This window comes from Schistocerca nitens, chromosome 1, assembly GCF_023898315.1.
Source record: "Schistocerca nitens isolate TAMUIC-IGC-003100 chromosome 1, iqSchNite1.1, whole genome shotgun sequence".
Taxonomy (NCBI): Eukaryota; Metazoa; Arthropoda; class Insecta; order Orthoptera; family Acrididae; genus Schistocerca; species Schistocerca nitens.
In genome coordinates this window covers 170469004-170491368 of record NC_064614.1, presented here as the reverse complement: position 1 = coordinate 170491368, position 22365 = coordinate 170469004, and the positions used below count along the sequence as shown (strand labels likewise).

Genomic DNA, 22365 nt, shown 5'->3' with positions numbered 1-22365 from the left:
ATAAACATTATTAGTGTTTTTGAGTTGCAACATTATCTTAAATTTGTAATATCCCCTTTCTGTTTAGTCTGAATATTTTTAATAGTGTGTGCAAAAGTATTTCCAGTTAAGATGCAGCACAAAGTGTGAGTGGGTGGCTGTTCAGGTTTTGCTGGTGCCAGAAAGCTTGCTGAAGAAGGTTGTGCAAGAGTTCAGCTATTAATCTCCCTTTTTTACGTGCCCTTCTGCTGTTCAATGCCTTTTCTATTAGGTGAATAGTGACTTATTTTCATACAGATATTTACACAACAAACAATAAGTTATGTGATGTAGAATGAAGCTGATTGACTGCTAAATACTGCTACCGTTGAGATGGATTACCTATGTCCATGTAACATTGAACACAATAGTTGAGGGGACGCAAGGCGCTCCTTCTTGATTGTCAGAACACCACCTTTTGTAAAAACAAGAGGATCCAAAGCCTCATGTCCTGTTTCCATCAGCTGGCAGAACAACCTCTCGACACTGTAACAGAACGTTCAAAGAGTTTCGGGGATGTATCAAGAAAATGACACCTACTGGCTACTGCTGCTGATGAATACACTGTACAACAACAACATTATACCATAAAATGAACATCACAGCAAAAAATTAAGCAAAACTTACCTTCTGCGACATCCTACACATGGTACAATCTGATTTATGATATGTAACAAATCCTTGCAGTGGACTGTAAATGCACCTGGTATGTCTTTAGGCGAAAGAAAATGGTACTTTGCAACAAATTCTTCCAATGCCTTTCCTCTAACAGGACTGTTATCAAAAATCAGTCCTATGCCATTCAAATCCATCACCATCTGAAATAAGCACAATAGCAAAATGTGAAGTATATTTACAGTGAAGGGTTTCAAAGGGCAACATTCTGATGCAAGTATGGCACCCATGAAAATGTCTGGAATGAAAAAGTATTTCCCAAGAAACTATCTGAACATATTAAAGAACAAGATGTCTCATAAAAATACTGAAACAGATGTCAACCAAGAGGAGATAACCAAGGTGGAAACTCATGGCAGTTCTGAGGCGAATGACGAAATAGTTGTGAGATTTCTCACTGAGTACACTTGCTACTAGTCAGTATCCATAACATGTTTTGCTTTGCTTCAAACTAGTACTGAATTGATACATCTATCTGTTTGAATGTGAGTTCTGTTTGCATTTTCCTTTTTCTTGGGAAGTGTTGGGGAAGGGGGACGCAGAGGAAAAGAGCTGTCCTTACACCATATGCATTTGACATTTGCTATAATAGGCATAATCCGTATCGCTTCAAGCAGTGGGGTTACCTCCAAAGTCTTGGATGTTACTGAATTTAGCGTATGTTAAAATTCAGGAGTAAATAAGAAACACATATTTTTTTTGTTTTCTCCGAAAAAATTCCTGCCCCAAGGTACAGGCCTCCAAAGATGATTCTGCGAACACCATTTTGAAGATGCAAATTTCAGAAATTTTTTTTTTAATGCTGCACCTTTGTAACAGTTCTAGATACTTTGTTAAGAGTTTTTTTATTTCAAAGATAATTGTTTTCTGATTACAATGGTATCCTCCATTTGGACATATCATTCAGTTCTTTTACTGACACCTTTTGAAATTTTTTTTTTTTTTTTTTAATGCCACTCCAGAGAAGTAAGAATTTTTGTTGTTGATTAGTACCATGTAGTACTATATTCTATGTAAAGGAGAGCTTCCACTTTTACATTGGACATGTTTTATTTTAAAATCTCTTCTTTTTAACTTTCAAGGATAATGTTGTCTTCACTGAAGTTGTTTCTTACTGACTTCTTTGTTACAAAGTTTATTTCTATTGTCTTTGTTGCAATTATTTCTTATCAATTTCTTTGTTGCAGTTACTTCTTTTCACTTTCATTGTTGCATATATTTCTTGCACTCTGTTGTAGTTTCTTGTCAGTTTCTTTGTCATGGTCGTTCATTGTAGGTTTCTGTATTGTAGTTGTTCTGTGCTAATTGTTTACTGAAGAGGCTTGTAAGAAATCTGAGTTCTGTGTTTTCGTGAGGAATTTTCCAGTTGACACAGCTGCAGTGTGTTTTGTGAAAAGGACTGTTTGAAATGTCTTCTGACTGGGGTCACAGGAGAGTGAAGTGGGTTGACTATTTGCATGACCATAAAAGAGTGATACATAAGACAAAAACAAAAACAGACCCTGTTCAGGGTGGGAATAAGTGTTCCCATTTGAAGATTCTGTTTCAAAATGGAGATGTTTCCAGCGACGACATTTTGAGTTCAAAATGTTTTCACAGAACAACAACAATGATAGTATCTGAACAAGGTGAAGCCTCCCATGGTGCAGATAATGCAGATTTTGCATCAATAGAGGAAGAATTAAATAACCTGAATCAGTCAATTACAGAGGTAGGTGTTCATCCTGTTAAGAAACCGTGGTCAGTGAAGACGAGTCATAAGCTCTATGCATCAAGGAAGTGCAGAGAAATTACTAAAGCTATGGATGAATATACTACAGCAAAACTGACCACACTCTTCAAAGTAGATATTCCATCTTCAGAAGAAAATGAGCCATTCATTTACTTCCGGTACGATGGACGTGGAAGAATTACGGGCAAATTTTAAACACATTGTAAATCACGCATTGGAGAAGCATGTGCCGAAAAAGTTGGTCACGGACGGAAAAGACCCACCATGGTTTAACAGCGCAATTCGGAGAATGCTCAGGAAGCAAAGACGGTTGCACTCACGGTACAAGAAAGATCGGGAGAATGAGGAGAGGCAAAAGTTAGTAGAGATTCGTGCTGCTGTAAAAAGAGCGATGCGCGAAACATACAACCACTACCACCATCATACCTTAGCAAAATATCTTGCTGAAAACCCAAGGAAATTCTGGTCTTACGTAAAATTGGTAAGCGGGTCGAAAGCTTCCATCCAGTCACTCACTGATCAGTCTGACCTGGCAACGGAAGACAGCAAAACGAAAGCTGAAATTTTAAATTTAGCATTTGAGAAATCTTTCACGCAGGAGGATCGTACAAACATACCGCCGTTTGAGTCTTGTACAGATTCCCGTATGGAGGACATAGTGATAGACATCCTTGGGGTTGTGAAGCAGCTGAATGGGTTGAAAATAAATAAATCGCCAGGTCCTGATGGGATTCCAATTCGGTTTTACAGAGAGTACTCTACTGCGTTGGCTCCTTACTTAGCTTGCATGTATCGCGAATCTCTTGCCCAACGTAAAGTCCCGAGCGACTGGAAAAAAGCACAGGTGACACCTGTATATAAAGAAGGGTAGCAGGAGGGATCCTCAAAATTACAGACCAATATCCTTAACATCAGTTTGTTGCAGGATTCTTGAACATATTCTCAGTTCGAATATAATGAATTTCCTTGAGACAGAGAAGTTGCTGTCCATGCTTCAGCACGGCTTTAGAAAGCATCGCTCCTGCGAAACGCAACTCACCCTTTTTCCACCTGATATCTTGCGAACCATGGATGAAGGGTATCAGACGGTTGCCATATTCCTTGACTTCCGGAAAGCGTTTGACTCGGTGCCCCACTGCAGACTCCTAACTATAGTACGAGCATATGGGATTGGTTCCCAAATATGTGAGTGGCTCGAAGACTTCTTAAGTAATAGAACCCAGTACGTTGTCCTCGATGGTGAGTGTTCATCGGAGGTGAGGGTATCATCTGGAGTGCCCCAGGAAAGTGTGGTAGGTCCGCCGTTGTTTTCTATCTAAATAAATGATCTTTTGGATAGGGTGGATAGCAATGTGTGGCTGTTTGCTGCTGTGGTGTACGGGAAGGTGTCGTCGTTGAGTGACTGTAGGAGGATACAAGATGACTTGGACAGGATTTGTGATTAGTGTAAAGAATGGCAGCTAACTTTAAATATAGATAAATGTAAATTGATGATATGAATATAATAGAGGGAAACATTCCACATGGGAAAAATATATCTAAAAACAAAGATGATGTAACTTACCAAACGAAAGCATTGGTATGTTGAGACACACACAAATAAACACAAACACACACACAAAATTCAAGCTTTCGCAACCCACGGTTGCTTCATCAGGAAAGAGGGAAGGAGAGGGAAAGACGAAAGGATGTGGGTTTTAAGGGAGAGGGTAAGGAGTCATTCCAATCCCGGGAGCAGAAAGACTTACCTTAGGGGGAAAAATGGACAGGTACACACACACACACACACACACACACACACACATCCATCCGCACATATACAGACACAAACAGACAATGCAGAGGAATAGGAAAAAGAATTCCGTAATGCTTGAATTCTCCATCAGTAGTGTAATTCTTGACACAGTCACTTCGATTAAATATTTGGGCGTAACATTGCAGAGCGATATGAAGTGGGACAAGCATGTAATGGCAGTTGTGGGGAAGGCGGATAGTCTTCTTCAGTTCATTGCTAGAATTTTGTGAAGATGTGGTTCATCTGTAAAGGAGACCGCTTATAAAACACCAATACGACCTATTCTTGAGTACTGCTCGAGCGTTTGGGATCCCTATCAGTTCGGATTGAGGGAGGACATAGAAGCAATTCACAGGCGGGCTGCTAGATTTGTTACTGGTAGGTTTGATCATCACGTGAGTGTTACGGAAATGCTTCAGGAACTCGGGTGGGAGTCTCTGGAGGAAAGTAGGTGTTCTTTTTGTGAATCACTACTGAGGAAAAAAATTTAGAGAACCAGCATTTGAGGCTGACTGCAGTACAATTTACTGCCAACAACTTATATTTCCCCCCATGAACCATGGACCTTGCCGTTGGTGGGGAGGCTTGCGTGCCTCATCGATACAGATAGCCGTACCATAGGTACAACCACAACGGAGGGGTATCTGTTGAGAGGCCAGACAAACGTGTGGTTCCTGAAGAGGGGCAGCAGCCTTTTCAGTAGTTGCAAGGGCAACAGTCTGGATGACTGACTGATCTGGCCTTGTAACAATAACCAAAACGGCCTTGCTGTGCTGGTACTGCGAACGGCTGAAAGCAAGGGGAAACTACGGCCGTAATTTTTCCCGAGGGCATGCAGCTTTACTGTATGATTAAATGATGATGGCGTCCTCTTGGGTAAAATATTCCGGAGGTAAAATAGTCCCCCATTCGGATCTCCGGGCGGGGACTACTCAAGAGGATGTCGTTATCAGGAGAAAGAAAACTGGCGTTCTACGGATCGGAGCGTGGAATGTCAGGTCCCTTAATCGGGCAGGTAGGTTAGAAAATTTAAAAAGGGAAATGGACAGGTTAAAGTTAGATATAGTGGGAATTAGTGAAGTTCGGTGGCAGGAGGAACAAGACTTCTGGTCAGGTGACTACAGGGTTATAAACACAAAGTCAAATAGGGGTAATGCAGGAGTAGGTTTAATAATGAATAGGAAAATAGGAACGCGGGTAAGCTACTACAAACAGCTTAGTGAACGCATTATTGTGGCCAAGATAGATACGAAGCCCACACCTACTACAGTAGTACAAGTTTATATGCCAACTAGCTCTGCAGATGACGAAGAAATTGAAGAAATGTATGATGAAATAAAAGAAATTATTCAGATTGTGAAGGGAGACGAAAATTTAATAGTCATGGGTGACTGGAATTCGAGTGTAGGAAAAGGGAGAGAAGGAAACGTAGTAGGTGAATATGGATTGGGGCTAAGAAATGAAAGAGGAAGCCGCCTGGTAGAATTTTGCACAGAGCACAATTTAATCATAGCTAACACTTGGTTTAAGAATCATGATAGAAGGTTGTATACATGGAAGAACCCTGGAGATACTAAAAGGTATCAGATAGATTATATAATGGTAAGACAGAGATTTAGGAACCAGGTTTTAAATTGTAAGACATTTCCAGGGGCAGATGTGGACTCTGACCACAATCTATTGGTTATGACCTGTAGATTAAAACTGTAGAAACTGCAAAAAGGTGGGAATTTAAGGAGATGGGACCTGGATAAACTGAAAGAACTAGAGGTTGTACAGATTTTCAGGGAGAGCATAAGGGAACAATTGACAGGAATGGGGGAAAGAAATACAGTAGAAGAAGAATGGGTAGCTTTGAGGGATGAAGTAGTGAAGGCAGCAGAGGATCAAGTAGGTAAAAAGACGAGGGCTAATAGAAATCCTTGGGTAACAGAAGAAATATTGAATTTAATTGATGAAAGGAGAAAATATAAAAATGCAGTCAATGAAGCAGGCAAAAAGGAATACAAACGCCTCAAAAATGAGATCGACAGGAAGTGCAAAATGGCTAAGCAGGGATGGCTAGAGGACAAATGTAAGGATGTAGAGGCTTATCTCACTAGGGGTAAGATAGATACTGCCTACAGGAAAATTAAAGAGACCTTTGGAGATAAGAGAACCACTTGTATGAACATCAAGAGCTCAGATGGAAACCCAGTTCTAAGCAAAGAAGGGAAAGCAGAAAGGTGGAAGGAGTATATAGAGGGTCTATACAAGGGCGATGTACTTGAGGACAATATTATGGAAATGGAAGAGGATGTAGATGAAGATGAAATGGGAGATACGATACTGCGTGAAGAGTTTGACAGAGCACTGAAAGACCTGAGTCGAAACAAGGCCCCCGGAGTAGACAACATTCCATTGGAACTACTGACGGCCTTGGGAGAGCCAGTCCTGACAAAACTCTACCATCTGGTGAGCAAGATGTATGAAACAGGCGAAATACCCTCAGACTTCAAGAAGAATATAATAATTCCAATCCCAAAGAAAGTAGGTGTTGACAGATGTGAGAATTACCGAACAATCAGTTTAATAAGCCACAGCTGCAAAATACTAACACGAATTCTTTACAGACGAATGGAAAAACTAGTAGAAGCCGTCCTCGGGGAAGATCAGTTTGGATTCCGTAGAAATGTTGGAACACGTGAGGCAATACTGACCTTACGACTTATCTTAGAAGAAAGATTAAGGAAAGGCAAACCTACGTTTCTAGCATTTGTAGACTTAGAGAAAGCTTTTGACAATGTTGACTGGAATACTCTCTTTCAAATTCTAAAGGTGGCAGGGGTAAAATACAGGGAGCGAAAGGCTATTTACAATTTGTACAGAAACCAGATGGCAGTTATAAGAGTCGAGGGATATGAAAGGGAAGCAGTGGTTGGGAAGGGAGTAAGACAGGGTTGTAGCCTCTCCCCGATGTTATTCAATCTGTATATTGAGCAAGCAGTAAAGGAAACAAAAGAAAAATTCGGAGTAGGTATTAAAATCCATGGAGAAGAAATAAAAACTTTGAGGTTCGCCGATGACATTGTAATTCTGTCAGAGACAGCAAAGGACTTGGAAGAGCAGTTGAATGGAATGGATGGTGTCTTGAAGGGAGGATATAAGATGAACATCAACAAAAGCAAAACAAGGATAATGGAATGTAGTCGAATTAAGTCGGGTGATGTTGAGGGTATTAGATTAGGAAATGAGACACTTAAAGTAGTAAAGGAGTTTTGCTATTTGGGGAGCAAAATAACTGATGATGGTCGAAGTAGAGAGGATATAAAATGTAGACTGGCAATGGCAAGGAAAGCGTTTATGAAGAAGAGAAATTTGTTAACATCGAGTATAGATTTAAGTGTCAGGAAGTCGTTTCTGAAAGTATTTGTATGGAGTGTAGCCATGTATGGAAGTGAAACATGGACGATAACTAGTTTGGACAAGAAGAGAATAGAAGCTTTCGAAATGTGGTGCTACAGAAGGATGCTGAAGATTAGATGGGTAGATCACATAACTAATGAGGAGGTACTGAACAGGATTGGGGAGAGGAGGAGTTTGTGGCACAACTTGACCAGAAGAAGGGATCGGTTGGTAGGACATGTTCTGAGGCATCAAGGGATCACCAATTTAGTATTGGAGGGCAGCGTGGAGGGTAAAAATCGTAGGGGGAGACCAAGAGATGAATACACTAAGCAGATTCAGAAGGATGTAGGTTGCAGTAGGTACTGGGAGATGAAGAAGCTTGCACAGGATAGAGTAGCATGGAGAGCTGCATCAAACCAGTCTCAGGACTGAAGACCACAACAACAACAACAACTTATATTTCGCAGAAAGAGCACAAAGATAAGATAAGAGAGATTATGGGCTCGTACAGAGGCATATAGGCAGCCATTTTTCCCTCCTTCTGTTTGGGAGTGGAACAGGGAGAGAAGATGCTAGTTGTGGTACGAGGTACCCTCCGCCACACACCGTATGGTGGATTGCGGTGTATGTATGTAGATGTAGACCAGATCCCTATTATGGTCATCGTGTAGAAGCAGCTCAAGTTCAAATAGTGCAGTCATTTTATCTGGAAGATAAATAGGACTTTTCTCACCAGAGTGCCAACAAAAAAGACACTACAACTGTAATAGTTGAAGGCCAAAAAGTTGTGAAAGTGACGAGGTACATGACTCACAGTATTAAAGAAACTTTTGCAAAAAGAGCAACAAGAGAAGTTCAAATATTGGAAGATCAAAATGTTATGCACTGCGACCTAAGTGGGTAGTTCCACACCCACCTAGAGATGTCTGTTTATGTGGGTACTGCGCAAATTAAGAACTTTGTGTGGTAACTTTGAAGAACTTACTGGAGCATGTGACATATGACACCTTGGTTGGGTGTGTAGCCATTAGTAGTCTGTGATGTAAAGCGAGAGACTTGTTTGTTTCAAGAATGTGGTGACTGTTATGGAAAGGGAGAACTGTCTTTACAGACACTTGGCCTGGAAGTCTTAGCAGATAACTCTGCAGAAATTACATATGCGACATGGGAGGAAAATAAACTAATTAAGAAAACTGTTGCAGAAGTGAAAGGCTGTGTACAGGCTGAAGAACTATGTTTAGTGCTTCACTGTGATTTTGCTGAGAAATGGTCCATAATTCTCCCACAAGAAGTACAAAGGTATCATTTTGGAACCATTTAAAATACCTGAAAACTGAGTCTCTTAATCATCTTTCAAAACTAAAATTATGTTAAATAAGGCTAGGTTTTGATGTTTATGAATCTGTTATGTAAAAATGTGGCAATAAAACATTTTATGTATGGCAAAAATTTCAATTGTTTACAAAACCCGTTCAACCTAAAAGTGGAAGCTCCCCTTTTCAGGGAATGTAGAACTGTATGGTACTAATCAACAGGAGGAAAAAAAAAAATAATAATAATTCACGGGTTGGCATTAAAAAAAAAAAAAAATCCATGAATTATTAAAAATTACAGATGCTGTAGTAATAGAACTTTAACAGTCCAAATGGAGGATTTCTTTGTAATCATAAAGCAATAACTAAAAAAAAAAAAAAAATGGTCCTTACTTAGTCCTTCATTTTAACATCTGAGACTACGAACGTAAAATTTTTTACTAGCTTGCCTGAATTGATAGGGACTATGCAGATAGGAATGTACATAAAAGTGCAGACATTCTCTGCAATGAATGAGAAGTAAAAGAATGCAGCTGCCTGAAAAATTCCTGCATTGCCAGATGATATATCAAACAATTCACACCATGGCCACAGGCACATGTATTTGGGAGTCTTCGTGGCTGTGCATAGGGGAGTATGTACTTCCAGTAGAGAAAGAGCTAATGCTTGAAAGCTAGTATAAATAGTTTTCTGTTGCTAGTTTCTATGTGTCACAAATCAGTCAGCTATAGGGTGGTTGCCTTTCCTTTATCTACATCACTGCTCTGCAATTCACACTGAAGAGCCTGTCCAAGATACTGTCAATCTACCTTCCACCATTTTTTCCACCAATCCACTCTTTAATAGTACATTGGCAAAATGAATGCTTAAATCTTTTTAAACAAGCTCTGATTCATCTTATTTTATTATGATGATCATTTCTTCCTATGTTGGTTGGCGACAGTAAAATATTTCTGCAATCAGATGACGAAGTTGGTTAATGTAATTTCATGAAAAGATCTTGCCATACTTATATCTGTCACGCAGACTTCTTTATGTCCTCCATGAATCCCATATGGTAAGAAACCCATAATGTACCGCAATACTCAATCAGAGGACAGACAAGCGTATCGTACACAGAATCTTTAGTGGACCTGTTGTTCCTTTTATGTGTTCCGTCAATAAAATACAGTCTTTGTTTTGCTTACCACACGATGATTTCAGCCGTAAATAGGAATATTAAAAAGGGTAGGAAGATTTTTCTGTTTAGAAAAAGTGACAAAAAGCAGATTTCAGAGTACCTGTTGGCTCAACACAAAAGTTTTGTCTCAAGTACAGATAGTGTTGAGGATCAGTGGACAAAGTTCAAAACCATCGTACATTATGCGTTAGATGAGTATGTGCCAAGCAAGATCGTAAGAGATGGAAAAGAGCCACCGTGGTACAACAACCGAGTTAGAAAACTGCTGCGGAAGCAAAGGGAACTTCACAGCAAACATAAACATAGCCAAAGCCTTGCAGACAAACAAAAATTAAGCGAAGCGAAATGTAGTGTGAGGAGGGCTATGCGAGAGGCGTTCAATGAATTCGAAAGTAAAGTTCTATGTACTGACTTGGCAGAAAATCCTAAGAAATTTTGGTCTTATGTCAAAGCGGTAGGTGGATCAAAACAAAATGTCCAGACACTCTGTGACCAAAATGGTACTGAAACAGAGGATGACAGACTAAAGGCCGAAATACTAAATGTCTTTTTCCAAAGTTGTTTCACAGAGGAAGATTGCCCTGTAGTTCCTTCTCTAGATTGTCGCACAGATGACAAAATGGTAGATATCGAAATAGACGACAGAGGGATAGAGAAACAATTAAAATCGCTCAAAAGAGGAAAGGCCTCTGGACCTGATGGGATACCAGTTCAATTTTACACAGAGTACGCGAAGGAACTTGCCCCCCTTCTTGCAGCGGTGTACCGTAGGTCTCTAGAAGAGCGTAGCGTTCCAAAGGATTGGAAAAGGGCACAGGTCATCCCCGTTTTCAAGAAGGGACGTCGAACAGATGAGGAGAACTATAGACCTATATCTCTAACGTCGATCAGTTGTAGAATTTTGGAACACGTATTATGTTCGAGTATAATGACTTTTCTGGAGACTAGAAATCTACTCTGTAGGAATCAGCATGGGTTTCGAAAAAGACGATCATGTGAAACCCAGCTCGCGCTATTCGTCCACGAGACTCAGAGGGCCATAGACACGGGTTCACAGGTAGATGCCGTGTTTCTTGACTTCCGCAAGGCGTTCGATACAGTTCCCCACAGTCGTTTAATGAACAAAGTAAGAGCATATGGACTATCAGACCAATTGTGTGATTGGATTGAGGAGTTCCTAGATAACAGGATGCAGCATGTTATTCTCAATGGAGAGAAGTCTTCTGAAGTAAGAGTGATTTCAGGTGTGCCGCAGGGGACTGTCATAGGCCCGTTGCTATTCACAATATACATAAATGACCTGGTGGATGACATCGGAAGTTCACCGAGGCTTTTTGCAGATGATGCTGTCGTGTATCGAGAGGTTATAACAATGGAAAATTGTACTGAAATGCAGGAGGATCTGCAGCGAATTGACGCATGGTGCAGGGAATGGCAATTGAATCTCAATGTAGACAAGTGTAATGTGCTGCGAATACATAGAAAGATAGTTCCCTTATCATTTAACTACAAAATAGCAGGTCAGCAACTGGAAGCAGTTAATTCCATAAATTATCTGGGGGTACGCATTAGGAGTGATTTAAAATGGAATGATCATATAATGTTGATCGTCGGTAAAGCAGATGCCAGACTGAGATTCATTGGAAGAATCCTAAGGAAATGCAATCCCAAAACAAAGGAAGTAGGTTACAGTACGCTTGTTCGCCCACTGCTTGAATACTGCTCAGCAGTGTGGGATCCGTACCAGATAGGGTTGATAGAAGAGATAGGGATGATCCAACGGAGAGCAGCGCGCTTCATTACAGGATCATTTAGTAATCGCGAAAGCGTTACGGAGATGATAGATAAACTCCAGTGGAAGACTCTGCAGGAGAGACGCTCAGTAGCTCGGTACGGGCTTTTGTCAAAGTTTCGAGAACATACCTTCACCGAAGAGTCAAGCAGTATATTGCTCCCTCCTACGTATATCTCGCGAAGAGACCATGAGGATAAAATCAGAGAGATTAGAGCCCACACAGAGGCTTACCGACAATCCTTCTTTCCACGAACCATACGAGACTGGAATAGAAGGGAGAACCGATAGAGGTACTGAAGGTACCCTCCGCCACACACCGTCTGTTGGCTTGCGGAGTATGGATGTAGATGTAGATGTAGATTATCAATGTCATCATTCCAATTTAAATTTGTTAGCAACTATAATTCCAAGGTACTCAGTTGACGTGACAGCGTTTAGATTTGTGTGATTTATTAAGCAACTGAAATTTAGTGGATTTCCTTTAACACGGAAGTGGATGACCACAAACTTTTCCTCACTTCTAGTCAACTGCCACTTTTCCCCACAGTAAAGATATCATGTCTAAGTCATTTTGCAACTGGTTCTTCTAATGCCTTTACTAGACAGTAAGTGATCGCATCACTGGCAAACAATCTAAATGAGCTGTTCATATTGTCTCCTAAATCATTTAGATAGATCAGGAACAGTAAAGCACCTACAACACATCCTTGTGAACACTAGATGTCACTTCTGTTTTACTCTATGGCTTTCTGTCAGTTATGAACTGTGACTTTTTCTGACAGGAAATCACGAATCCAGTCACACAACTGAGACAACATTCCACAGGCATGCAATTCTATTAGAAATTGGTTGTGGGGAGCTGTGTCAAAAGCCTTCCCCAGATCTATGGAATTAATTTGAAAGCTGCTGTCAACAGCATTCATTATTTTGTGCAAATAAAGAGCTGTTTGTGTTTCATAATAACAATATTTTTTGAATCCATGCTGTGTGCCAACAGACCATTTTCTTCAAGGTAATTCATAATGTTCGAACATGGTATATGTTCCAAAACCCTACTGCAAATTGATGTCAGTAATCCAATGGTTGACTCCTCTTTTCTTTCCTAAGTATTAATGTGACCTGTACAACTTTCCTGTCTTTAGATAAGGAGAGAGCAGCTGTATATGACTGCTAAGTATTGAGCTATTGTGTCAGCAGACTCGGAAATAAACCTATCTGGTACAGAGTCTGGACCACACAACTTGCCTTATCTCTCTGGAATTTCTGTCAGATTTTACAAAGAATTTTTAAAATGTTTCTTTAAAGGTACTGTTATGCAAAAGCTGCTGACATAGACACTACAGGGGCGGGGGTGCTAAGGCTGAAGAATGGCAGGATGAAGCAGGGGGGAAATACACTGAGTGCCAAAGCAACTAGTATAGGCATGCATATTCAAATACAGAGATATGTCAACAGGCAGAATACGGCACTGTGGTCGGCAATGCTTACATAAGACAACAAGTGTCTGGCGCTATAATGGCAAGTTATCAAGATTTAAGTGAGTTTGAATGTGGTGTTACAGTTGGTGCATGAGCGATGGGACACAGCATCTCCAAGGTAACCTCGCCTGGGTCCGTCAACACCAACATTGGACTGTCGATGAGTGGAGACATGTTGCCTGGTCCTACAAGTCTGTCAAATTGTATCGAGTGGATGAATGTGTACGGGAATGGAGACAACCTCAAGAATCCATGGACCCTGCATGTCAGCAGGGGACTGTTCAAGCTGGTGGAGGCTGTGTAATGGTGTGGGGCATGTGCAGTTAGTGTGATATGGGACCCCCGATACGTCTAGGTACGACTCTGACAGGTGACACGTACATAAGCATCGTGTCTGATCACCTGCATCCATTCATGTCCATTGTGCATTCCGACGGACTTGGGCAATTCCAGCAGGACAATGCGACACCCCACACATCCAGAATTGCTACAGAGTGGCTACAGGAACACTCTTCTGAGTTTAAACACTTCCGCTAGCCACTCAACTCCCCAGACACGAACATTATTGAGCATATCTGGGATGCCTTGCAAATGTACTGTTCGAAGAGATCTCAAATTTATGGACATCCCTACAGGATTCATCGTGTCAGTTCCCTCCAGTACTACTTCAGACATTGTACCAGTTTCTTTGTCTCTTCACTGTATTATGAGATGTTGGAGATACAAAGCAAGTAGGAAGCTAATCAGTCACACTCAGCGATTGCATTGGACTGTGCCCTAAATACGGCCATGTAGCAATTATATGTACACTGGAAACAATGTAATTAGAAAATTGGATGCAAAAAATGCTAGATAGGGAAGGGAAAACTTCAATGAAGTATTGAATTGGCAACATTAATAGTACAGTCAGCATAATTAAGGACAGCATAAACTTATTATTGCCCATGGTAAAATAGATTGATGTGAATGTAGATAAAACATTTTAAACTGAAACAGGAATAAAACCCAATTAAAATCAGATTCACTAAATTTTTTACTCAATTTCACTTGCACAATACGATTTCAAGTGTGTCACCTACTGCCTTTTTTCTGCTCATTTTTCTGTTGCAAACCAAGGAAATAAGATAGCGAATTGCTAAAAAGTAAGTAAGTGAAATTTGAATAAGATTAGGTCAATCAAAATGGCAAAAATTGTGACTTCCTCACAGATAAAAGTAAGTGTAACAAGCCATCTTGTTAAATATAATATGGAGATCTATAGCAAACTTGGATTATCTGAAACCTTTGATACAGCTTCACCAACAGCCAAACTTTCAACATTACCCAGGCCTTGGGTTACACTACAGATCAGATCAGGAGTTCATCACAACTAAGACTTTGTAGGGACATTCATTCAGTTTGCCCACTCTCAATCAAATTGTCACCTTTCAACCTAATCTATACACTAGGCATGAAAGAGGGCACATGCCACAACATCATTATGTCATGGGATGAACCAACATCTGGTATCGGTAGGTCCAGTTGACCTACTAAAGATGGCACAAAAGTGCTGAATATGTCTTGGGGATTGGGGGAAAAAACATCTGATTTTTTTGCATAAGGTGGTTCAAAGTAAAAACAATATTAATTCTTCTTTTAATTATTTACTGTCAACTAACATTCTATCACAATCTGTCATCACACCTTCACAGTAACACCAAGTATTGTCGTTTTTGGATTGTATAGAGTATTAGGGTCGACTGAAGCGTCCGATCCCACCCATCAGCTTTGACCTGTGACGTAAGGCTGTTGTGGTGTGTGACGTCACAATGGCGCAGAATTTAGTTTGTGAGAGTGGCGTGTTTGTAGGTGCCGTTTTGATGTGATCGGTGGTGCTCTGGTGGTGTGTTTATGTGTTGTGTGTTACGTGATGTTTTTGGTTTAGTTTGCGTGTGTGGCATGTTTATAGGTGGCATATTGTTGTGGCCATGGTTCTCTCTGGTCTTGTGTTTATGGGCAGCACGTTACGTGGCGTATGGGGTTTATTTGCATGGTAGCATTGCGCGTGTGTGGTACTGGTGGTGACTGTACTTTCAGCAGAATATTTTTCAGTGAGTTAACGATTTTGGCTTTGTTATGTCGATGTTATTGTAGTTTTTATTCTGTTCGTCGTGTGTGAATTTTGGTAAATTGCCTTTTGTTTATGTCTTTGGTAGTATGGGTATGACTGGCAAGGTCAACAGTTTTTGGTTGTGGGCGATGATGGGGTGACAGTTGTTTCTAATAAAATTTCTTGAATTATTAGGATTTTTGGATGAAGTCATGGAGTGTTCAGTGTGTCGTGAAGAAATGAGGCTTACTAAAGTTCCGGCATCTCGGACCAGGGATGGCTATATGTGGAGATGTCGTAAGGATAACAGGTCAAGGGAAGCGTTCGATTCCAATTTTGTTGGTTTGTTGTGTTTTTTGAGATAGTGATGATTGTGAACGTGGTTGTAGTTTTGGGTTTTATGATTTGGTATCGGTAGTTTCTGTTGACCTATATAGGGCAAAGGAAGTGTTCGATGCCAATTTGTGGGATCAGGAGCTGATGTTGAGCTATACACGTCAAGGGAAGTGTCCGATTCCAGAAGATATTGTGTTTAGTGGAATTTGGGGAGTTTTGTGTTGTCATCTTTTTTCGTCGTTTTGTGTGGGTTGGTATGGTGGTGTGTGTCTAAATTTCTTTATATCTTCTTTGTCCCCACCCAACCCCCCCCAATTTCCCACGCTTGTCCCATTAGTTTCATTAGATTTTTTGTGGAACGTGTGTGTGTTGGTTTTTCAATGTATTTTCATGTTTGTGGTCATGTTTACGTAATGATGTCATAGGCGTCATATTGGAGTTGTAGGGTATGGTCATATGGTCATTTCCGCCATATTTGTGATGTCATGGGTCACAGCAGACGGGTGGAATCGGACGCTTCTGTATTTCCGAGTATTATACAGACACTATTAGTATTTTGTCATGCTTCTCACTATGTTGCATGTTTTATGAGAAGAGTACCATTTCACTGCATTTACGCAAATGTCGGTGTTCCAGTGACCTGTTCAAGGACTTCTTGAATGTAGTATAGAGCATTTTTTTTTTTTGGGTCAAGAGGAGATACTAGCCATTGGCTTGGACAAGTGAGGTAATGTTAATGGCTGCTTTGTGGCATCTTTTGGTATGTATTTTCATAGTTTGATTGTTAGCTGCCAAAACCAATAATGAGAAAGCAAAAAACCTGGTTTTGGTGACAGATTGATCTGTAGCATAGCTAATTTGAGAGGGGGGGGGGGGGGGGAAATCACCGGCGTTGACATTACTTTATAATCACCATGGTCTTTACAATGTTAATCGTATGTTTCCTCATCAAAGACAAAGAGAAGTATCAGATAATCCTCATTCCCCATTTTTTAAGCTACCACTGCAGAGCACTACGAGTTCTGTAAGCGTCAAGGTAAAACTCTTGTTTTCTCAAGACAGAAGGTTTATCTTTTTATGGGGAGCAAACACTTAAATATCGTTCAAAACTTAAAGCAGTGCTCTACACCATAAATTTCCAATGGCTTCCACAAGAAATGAAAGTTAAAGTAGTGAAGAATATGATGTCTGATCTTTGATCAGTGGTGTTGTCAACAATGAAAATATGCATCACAATTGTGTAACCAGTAAGACAACCATGACATGATACAGTACTACACATTTCAGTAAGACAATGGAAAATACAGGATGGAATGTAACACTATTACGAAAAGACATAGCAGAGATGCTGAGTCGCAACTCACACACACGACTGCAGCCTCTAGCTGCCAGAGGCTTTAGTCGTGTGTGTGTGTTTGTGTGTGTCATCTGTTTTTGACAAAGGCCTTGTTGGCTGAAAGCTTATTTTGTGACAGTCTTTCTGCTGGGCCTATTTGCAACTCAGTATCTCTGCTATATGGTGAGTAGCAACTACCCTATTCATAATAATGTTACGTTTCAATCAGAATATCACAGCCCCCCTGGGGGAATATGATGGACATTTGAGCAGGGAAACTGCTGTTAAGGACTTCAAATATCAGACTCAAATGGGAAAATAGGAGTTTCATATGTGATGATACATATTAGCACAAAATGAGAACACCAAACTGGATACACTGCTACTCACCTCAGAGAGGTGCTGAACAGTTGACAGACACACTGAAAGTAGACCATTAGTTATTATGTGCTATCAAATAGAAACCACCACCCACATCTGAAGGACTGTTTTTGACAGCTTACACTTTACTTTCATTCTATGCGCCTGTCTGCTGCACAATGTGGTGAATTGTAATCTGTCCTTTTTTTTATTGTTGTTATTTCTTACTGGATTTTCCACTATTTTTACTACAGAATCAGCAATACATAAGAATACTTTACTTCCACAACACATTAATTGGTCTCACTACTTGCAACCATCACTCTATAACCTAGCGTATATTTCAAGTTCCACTACAGATCAGTCTATCACAATAACTGCAACTGTAAAAATAAATAAATAAAATGCAGTCAATGATGATATCACTGTTCAAAGCACAAAAAACAATTCTGTAAACTTGAGAACATCCACAGAAAACTGCTCATGACGAAGTAGATGGCCACCTCCTGGAAAACTGCTTTGATTCTCTACCGGTGTACTTCAGGTATATTTAATTGCCTAGAACGATTTTATGTAATAGGCCTATATACTTTACTATTATTTTAATTGTTGATCTCCATATTTTAATGTTGACATTTTCACATTTTTCTTTGCAACATGTTTCCATGTACTGAGACATGATCAAAGAAAGGGGTCATTGACACAAGTTGAATCTAATAAAAATAAAAGTAAATGTTTCGCAATGGACCCCCTTCAAGTTTTCATATTTATGTGCAATATAAGTAAATAAAAGGTATCAAAACAATTGCCAAAGATATGTCTGTAATCTAGGCCTAATATAGATGTCTTTTGAATGGCTTCACCAACTCACAACAAAATTATGCTCTCCTTTGGCTATCAGTCTGCCTTCAGTGGGGGAAGGGGCCCAATACTACAGTCTAGACAAAGTAAATGTCAATTGTTCAGAGACAATTTGTGTGTGTATGCCAGCCATTTATTCTACAACTGCTTGTCAAATATTAAATCTCATGACATGGAGTATCAAACACAGCACTTCCCTAGTATCACAGATTACAATCCAGTCATAACTCCTGCCCTCTATGAAGAGATGCTGCCACATCAGGTCACTTGTTACACTACTGCAGATTTTCCATGAATTGCTAATACCGTAGTGTATGAAACGTGAAACAAATAAAGATAAAACGAAGTGTGAAGAGAATGTTCTGAAACTGGGGTGGGGTAAGCCTGTTGTCGATTTCACATTACTCGCACATGCAATGGTCATAACTGCACATATGGAGTGCAAAACACAACAGCCTACATTAAAGCAAATGAAATGAAATCTCTACAAAGTAGTAGTGGTTTGGGTACAACAGAAAAAGAATTTCGGCTACATGTCAGTGCTTTTGCAAACGCTGTAGCTCATATGTAAACCACCTGCTTTGTAATGAGATTGTGCTTTACATTATTAGATCACTTTCCACACAATAAATCCACATAAGGATCAAATAATATTTATCTTTATGCTGAGAAATAGCTTTTGTCTTCAACCGTGGTAGTAGCATTTAACACCATCTGTGTATGCAAACTAGTAGAAAAACTGATATACAGCAACAACCCAATATCTCATTCCCACATTATAGATGAACTTTTTTTTTAATTATAAACACATTCAGCAATGACAAACTATGTGCTATGGTTTAATCTACTCCTTCCTCGTATACAAATACAAAATATATTTACGGGTAACTTGACTATGTAGACATAGGCTACATCAAGTGGCGTTCGTTATGCTTTACAGTAACAACCAGCAGTAGTTCCAGTACCCAGACATGTTACGAACAAACAAGTAGTAAAACGTTACCACAACTTTTTTGACATTGTTTCTCTGGCACAAAATCATCAGTGCTATGCCTAGCTGAACAGCAATCACTGTCCTGATTACATTGCTATTCATACTCTACTTTTCCAAATGTGTTTGGCCCGACGAGACGATCAGTTCTCAATTTGCACTTACAACGCTTGCATTTGATGGATCGAAAGTATGTATATCAATCGAAGTCTTCTTATTAACTTAGCACTTAACGTACGACGAAAAAAAAAATATTGTCGAAACTGGAACGTCACTAACATCTGCCCTACAATTAGAAACTAAGAAAAACACAACGTTGACGTAACTGAATATATAGTCCTAGATGTCCACCCTTACATTAATCAGGCAAAAAAATAAACAATAATACCGTCAAACTTTCGTCGACCATCAGGGGAAGCTGTCTTCTTCGCAAAGGGCTTTTACTATATCTAAACACATCAATCAGCTTTGCCATTTTTACAGCAAGTGCACTTCTTCTAACTACACAATCTAGCACTCACAACTCTGCGCACCTGCAACACTACATACAACAAAAGTACCAAACATCAACTGTTAACACCAATAACACTTCGACGTGTTCCTTTGCCTTCCCACCACCAAGAATCATAGAAGTTACATTTCAAAATTCTAACACCTTTGGTAAATATTCGAATTTTGAAAACAAAACGAATCATCGCTGGTGCCTGTTGCGTTCTAACCAAGTTATACTTTATTTGATTTTTGTGGTGAGAGGAATGCAGTTAAAACGATAGTGATGATAATTGTAATATGCATCCTGATGCAGTAGATGGAAAGGCCCCTGAGGTGAAGGAAGGAAATTAGACTGAGAATATTTTAGTTGCTGTCATCAGAAACAGTGACACTTTCAGATAAGATTGTTATGAGCGATGTCCTTAATGTCAAACGCATAAATACTTCCAACGAAAGATGAAATAAGATGTTGAATGATATATGAGACAACAATTGCATAGTAGCTTTGTAGATCACAGTTTATGTGGAAGTCCTCTCTACGTTTCAAACACAAATGAAAAGTGTGAGTGAAATAGCTAATTTTCTTTTCTGATTCCAACCATTAGCCATACACGTAAGTGAAGAACAGGCAAAAATTTCGCACCTTCTATACCGGTTCACAGTTCATGTAAAACTGTAAGGTAAGTCTCATAGAATTGGGAAACAAGCACATACAACTTTCAATAAGACTATAAGTAGTAAAATATGGTTATATAAAATCAAACCTTCAACTTAACCTACGATCTTCTGCACTAGAGAAAAAAATAGAACATTCGTGATTTTACTGAAATATTTCAATATATTTGAAAGACACTGAAGTGCTGATCTAACAGATCTTTCTTGACATCTCTGTCGGCAGTCCACCGGTCTATAGTCGGTCAGCTTTAAGCTAAAACCTCCTAGAATCTGACTTTTTTGAAGAAGTGCGTGTTGTTAGATTTTTCTCAGGTGAGAGTTATTTACAAAGTATTGTGCATTCCTGCAACACGCCGTGCTTCTCTGTGTGATAGTAATGTGCAATTGGGATAATTTTTGCACTGGACATATTATGCGTAAATTACGTCTTTTGTGAGCACAGTAAGTATTCTTATTGTGTTTTGCTTACTGAATAATGCAGTTACGTACTTCGAGAATGTGACAAGTGCTAGCAGATGCGGAAATAATATAATTTTGTAAGAAAGGGGTCGTGTCAGATGAGCTGCTATTGATGTGGCTAGAGGAACCTCTAAACGATAATTTCCATACAGAGGGCTTGTCTTCAGATACCGAGGCACAGTTCGAATATGAAGAGATCGACATGCGAACAGAGCTGTCTGACAGCGATTCTGAAACTGCATCTATACTCGCCATAAATTCTGCAAATCTGATATGTTCTCGATCCCGGGATGAGTTTGTTGACGTTAGAAAGCAGCTAGAAAAAGAACTTGACTACCGTCAAACGACTGGCAGCTCCTGCGAATCGGTATGTCGGAAGAGTTCCTGACAAATGTGTACCAGTGATACTGGTACGAGAGGTACCTCCTGCGGATCCTGTCTCCTCTGCAGAAAGTAAGGGATCTGTCATTACTCATCTACTTGACTGTAAGTGGCGTGTCAGTGGTGGAACCAGGCGTTCTGTACAGTGTGGACAGGACCCAGGGAGGACTGAGGGTGTTGTACCGATCTTCCTAACCAACAAGCTTGAGGTACTGTCTTTCACTGAAACTGAAACAGTGGGACACACTTCAACTATTTTGGGGAAACCTATTTTTTGTCTGGCATCAAGAGGAGGCAAATGCAAAAGGTAAGGTCCTATTAATTGTTGGCACATCAACCCTATAATGAATGATGGTGCCCCTTGCGAAAATGGCAGCAAGGGACAGGAAAGGACACCAGGTGTATCAGTGCTTATCTGTGGGGGCCTCATTCAACGAATTGAAGAGCCTATTCCAGCTGCTGTTGAGGGAACAGGGTGCAACCAATTGCGGACTGTGTCAAACGTTGGAACAAATGATGCCTGCTCGCTGGACTCCAAGGTCATACTTGGGTCATCCCAGCGACTGGCAGAGAAGGTTGAGAAGACTAGATGTGTATGCGGAGTTTCAGCAAAACAGCACCATTGTCCCCAGTACTGGTCGCGGCCTTTAGTTCTGAGTTGAGAATAAGGACTGAGCCAGAGACTTCGAAGGTTCTGTGACAAGCTAGGCAGCGACTTCCTGGACTTGCGCCATAGGTTTGAGAATCGTAGGATCACTCTAAACGAGCCAGGTGAGCACTATATGTCAAAGGCTGCTAATCGGTTAGCTGACTGTGTGTGGGGTGCACAAAAAGTTATTTTTTTGGATTAGGCGACTCTCCATACAAACCAGATAATGATAGCTGTAGGAAACCCAGAAGAATCAGTGTAAGATCGAAAGAAATGCCCTCCACAGGTGGAAGTATTAAAATCCTAATGGTTAACTGCCAAAGCATTCACAGTAAAGCGGCAGAGTTTGAAGTGCTCCTGAAA

General features: G+C 40.1%; 1 protein-coding gene across 1 annotated transcript in view; it reads right to left on the bottom strand.

The window, feature by feature from the left end:
• Positions 1-19962, bottom strand: part of LOC126244604 (gametogenetin-binding protein 2-like) — a 148731-nt gene extending 128769 nt beyond the window's left edge. Inside the window, exons 1-3 of the mRNA XM_049948253.1 lie at positions 19735-19962; positions 646-836; positions 361-504 (exon numbers count right to left, since the gene is read on the bottom strand). Of these exons, the coding sequence (XP_049804210.1) occupies positions 361-504; positions 646-836; positions 19735-19821 (422 nt within the window). The 5' untranslated portion in view covers positions 19822-19962. The remainder of the gene's footprint in view (positions 1-360; positions 505-645; positions 837-19734) is intronic.
• Between the last annotated feature and the right edge of the window lie 2403 nt (positions 19963-22365).